Source organism: Octopus bimaculoides, chromosome 6 (genome assembly GCF_046866305.1).
Source record: "Octopus bimaculoides isolate indiv1 chromosome 6, ASM4686630v1, whole genome shotgun sequence".
In the NCBI taxonomy this organism is placed as follows: domain Eukaryota; kingdom Metazoa; phylum Mollusca; class Cephalopoda; order Octopoda; family Octopodidae; genus Octopus; species Octopus bimaculoides.
This window is the reverse complement of record NC_142933.1, coordinates 66,543,010-66,547,773: the sequence shown is the minus strand read 5'-3', so window position 1 is coordinate 66,547,773 and position 4,764 is coordinate 66,543,010. Positions and strand designations below refer to the sequence as shown.

General features: G+C 37.2%; 1 protein-coding gene across 1 annotated transcript; it reads right to left on the bottom strand.

Annotated features, from left to right (window-relative positions):
• Positions 1–2,266: 2,266 nt before the first annotated feature.
• On the bottom strand, positions 2,267–2,929 carry LOC149135244 (uncharacterized). The gene has a single exon (XM_089353482.1). It carries the CDS (start codon positions 2,927–2,929, stop codon positions 2,267–2,269), a length of 663 nt encoding a protein of 220 aa, XP_089209608.1.
• Between the last annotated feature and the right edge of the window lie 1,835 nt (positions 2,930–4,764).

Sequence of the window (4,764 nt, the reverse complement as noted above, 5' to 3'; positions counted from 1 at the left end):
CACCAGTTACCTCGAGATTCCTTCTTCCCACTGTATTTTTCTCAATGCAATGAGGTCAAGTTCGCAGTTGGCTTCTACAACAAAATACTTTTGCGCCTGGTTGACTGCTATATCTATGTATGTCGTTATTCAATTATATTTCAAGATTTCTTGCCAATAGAGAAAGAGCCGGTTTCTAATCTAGATCCAAGGTTCCTTCAATGGAATTTCAACAATACCAAGAGGGTATTTTTGCATGTATGTGTGTATATGTGTACTATTTGGAGTCAGTGCATGTGCATAGTTGTATGTTGTGTTTTATGCATGTATTCTCATGTATATAGTTGCATGTCTAGACATGCTCATATATATTTAAATGATAAACTTCTGGAAAGTTTTACAGATTTTTACAGTTCCAGTGATTGATTGGATCTGTAGTTTTCGAATTATCTTCCTCCTTTCTGGTTTTGAGAAGCTTAATTTCTCAAGATTGGTATTTAGGCAGTGTGTTACATATCCCAGGGCGCTAATAATTACAGGTATAAACCTGAACTTGCAATCTGGATAAAGTAACTGCAGATTCCTCAATGGTTCAGCATACGTGCTTTCTTTTTCACTGATCTTCAGCTTTATGTTAATATCTGCTGGACAGCTAATTTCCACAATTGTGCACAGTTTCTCTTCTCTATCCCAAGTCATTATATCAGGTCTGTTGTGCTTAAATTTTATTGAGGTCTTCACTGGGACATTCCAACAGTACTCGTTTTTATTATGAGTGGCTTTGGGTTCTACCATATTGTGGGTTCTTATTTCTTTGCCGTCGGGGTTATCCTTCCGACGGATTTCATTACAGAGTGTCCTAGCTACATCAAGTCCCATCGATAAATATTACCGTGATAACATTTTCGGACAACTGCCTATGATATGGGTGATATCTTCAGTGTGAACTCCACAAAGTCTGCATCGGTTGTCACATGTTACTGCTTTTCCTGCATCTCTATCCCTTTCGTGCATCTTATGTATGTTTGTATGTATTTATGTAAGTATGTATGTATGTGTCTTTACGCATGTATGTATGGATGGATGGATGGATGGATGGATGGATGGATGGATGGATGGATGGATGGATGGATATCTATACATATATGACGATGTATTTTGCACATACAAATAGATACACAGATTTAAGTGTATGATTTTATCTCTTGTTAAAATTATGACTCGTGTTTACGAAACTAAGATTACAGGAAACAGACATAAATATTGCACAAAACTGTGTGATTACACACACGCTCATACACACACACATATATGTGTATGTATGTATGTATGTATGTATGTATGTATGTATGCATGTATGTATGTACAGACACACATAACCACCCACATACACCAACGTACGTGCAATTATTTTGACTCCATCCTCTGTACAATCTTCTCCTAAGTTGTATACATATGGTTATCTGGTAATCTGGTTATGATAATTAAAGTATGTCATAAAATAAAGGTTCGTAATAAAACAAGATTTTTATACGGGCTTAACTAGAATGAGTTTTGTGGGATATTTCGTTTAATAAGTCTCAACCATAAGTTTCAGTTGTTAATATAAAGCTTGCTTGATATAACGTCAATAATTCTGTTTCTTTTGCCATTTTTATAATTTTCTTTTTTGTACTATTTACTTTTTCCCAATTTATTTTTATGACTTCCATTTTTTTTCTGTTTGTGTATTCATGCATTTGCTTCGTTTGTTTATTATTTGTTTCAAAGACAGTAATGCCAAATAATCTGAAGTAATGACAGTTAACTAGAGGTTTATTCCGTCCGTTTGTTCGTTCGTGTTTATACTTGTCTGAGACAATAAGACAAACAGAGGTAGAAATAGAAATATATAGGCGTGTGTGTGTGTACGTGAGAGAGATTGAGTACATATATATATAATACTACGACTGAATAGCACAGGGTAAATCTGAAGGGGGACGAGCTTTATACTGTACTCTGCTATGTTCTTAACAGAATATACAATAACTATATATCTCAAATCAAATCAAATTTATTGGTAGGAGAAGAGCACAATGTGCTTAAGTCATGTGAAAAAACAAACAAAAAAACAGTTATTGTTATATACAGTTTTATACATAGTCGCCACAGCTGTCCAGGGCCTCTTTGAACAGGGGAGTGGTGGGAAGTTGAATGACATCTTGTGGTAGCTTGTTCCACAGGGCTACGATACGGACGACGAATGCGGCCTTTCACCTGTTGAGTTGAAAGTGTCGGGGTGAAAATCTCAGCAAAATGGTAGGTTTACATTCCCGTTGAAGATGTTGAAAGCCAGGATGAGATCTCCCCGCATCCTCCGTCGTTCGAGTGAAGGTAATGCCAACCGTTGGAGACGTTCCTCATACGTAAGCTTAGACAAGCCCGCGACCATTCGAGTGACGAAGTGATTAACCCGTTCCAGGTACTGAATGTCTTTCTGGAGATATGGGTTTGAGGCCTGGGTGCAATATTCGAGGATGGATTGAACTAGAGTGACATATAAAGGCCGTAAGACGTCCATTGAAAGGTTGATAAAGGACCGGCTGATGAGGAAAAGATTCCTTCTGGCTTTGTTCGCCGCCTCGATACACTGCCGTATTGGTTTGAAAGTAGTATCGATCATTATTCCCAGATCCTTTTCTTCAGTGACTATCTTAAGATGTTGGCGTTTGAGGCCAATAGTCAAGGGAGAGTTTGGGGGTGAACCTATTGGCAAATGGTTGCATTTTGAGGTGTTCAAGGGCAGATCCCATTCTTCCGCCCTATTCCAAGCTCGGTTCAGCGACGATTGGAGTATGTCGTATTGATTACTAGGCGAGTCAAGTTTGACGTCGTCTGCAATTAGGAGGACTCTTCCATCAAGAAAACCTGGCGTGTCGTTGATATAGAGAAGGAAAAGTATTGGCCCCATCACCGACCCCTAGGGAACGCCGCTGCAGGCATTCGTCTCCGCGGAGAGATCTCTATTTATCTGCATCCGAAAGGTTCGATGGCTATATTAAATCCCTGAGCGAGATATTAACAGTAGCAATACGGAGTCGTTACATCTAATTGCCAACCAAGTGCGGCGTCCTATACGGGACAGTGCTACTGACGTTTATAGCCCCAGGAAGGCATCTCTTCCAGCTGGCTAACGACACACATTCTGTGTCCGATTAGTATTTGCGAGGGGAGGTCATTCCTCCCATCCCTAGCCTTACGTGATACACATGGACTCGAATTTCTGAGTGGTTACCCATCCTCAGCGTGTGTTAATCACCAGCTAGTGATGAAAACTCACTCCACTCGCAAAATGCTATATGCTTTTTCCAGCGACAAACCGTCGAAAAAGGGGAAATAAGCTATATTAAATCTCTGAGTGAGATATACGTGTGTATCATGTAAGGCTAGGGATGGGAGCGAGGATCTCCCCTCGCAAATACTAATCGGACATAGAATGTGTGTCCTTAACCAGCAGGAAGAGATGTCTTCCTGGGGCTATAAACGTCAGTAGCACTGTCCCTATATGCTGAAGAGTATGTATATTTAAAGAGATTTAAAGAAGAATGCTGCGATCGCAAACGTGAATCTCAGTGACCTGTTTGTGTGCAGTTTGTGACAGACTATGCCTTTCTTTTGCTGGGCTCAAATTTCATTTGCGGATCCATGAAACATTTACCTCCACCAACTGTTCTGCCTATATATCTATGCACACATTTCAATGCCATGTAAGCCATAAGGACTGCAAATCTAACGGATTTAAGTCTATATCATGAAAGAATATGCTGCTGGTTTCAATACCAAATGAAAGACCTTAGAGAAGCAATATAGACCATGTAGAAATGTAACAAAAATATGCCGGCTAGTGTTTTACAGATAGATATATATATATATATATATATATATATATATATATATATATATATATATATATCTTGACTAATGTGGGTGTTACATTCCAGAACCCCCTGTGGTAGGTGAAAATCCGCGAAGTAGATACAGTGCTGTACTGTATATTTTTTATATTATTTTTATAATTTGTATATATTTATTTTATCGTGAATGCAAAACAACACCACAGAGGTATCGACGTAAGCTTAAATAATCAACCGCAACAGGTGAACCGCGATAGGTGAACCGCGATAGGTGAACTGCGATATGACGAGGGATATACAGGACAATCACATTATGTTGGCAAATAGCTTTCAGTTTAAAAAAACTGTTACTGGATATCTCTCTTTGAAATAATATATTAATATATATATATATATATATATATATATATATATATATATATATATATATATATATATATATATATATATATATATATGAGTGTATGTATGTATATACATACATACATACATACATACATACATAAGCTTTACTAAATTATTATAATTACCTCTTTAAAAAATACTAAACTCTGATATATATATATATATATATATATATATATATATATATATATATATATATATATATATATATATATAAACGAATAAGAATAAATGAGTGTACAAATACTGAACTCTTACAGCTGTTTCTACCATGGGGTTGCCAAATCTTCCAAATTTTCCACATCACGGCAGTGATATACAGAGATGAACAAACATTGGACAGGAGTTGGACATTTTGCCTTATATGTGTGTGTGTGTGCGTGCGTGTGTGTGTGTGTGTGTGTGTGTGTGTGTGTGTGTGTGTGTGTGTATAAACAAATTAAAATGGTAGCTTATTAGCAATTAGAACCTAAAGACACCAAAATTC

What these genes read in the sequence shown, in the direction of transcription:
- LOC149135244 (XM_089353482.1), bottom strand. Translation starts at nt 2,929, where the DNA reads ATGGGGCCAATACTTTTCCTTCTCTATATCAACGACACGCCAGGTTTT.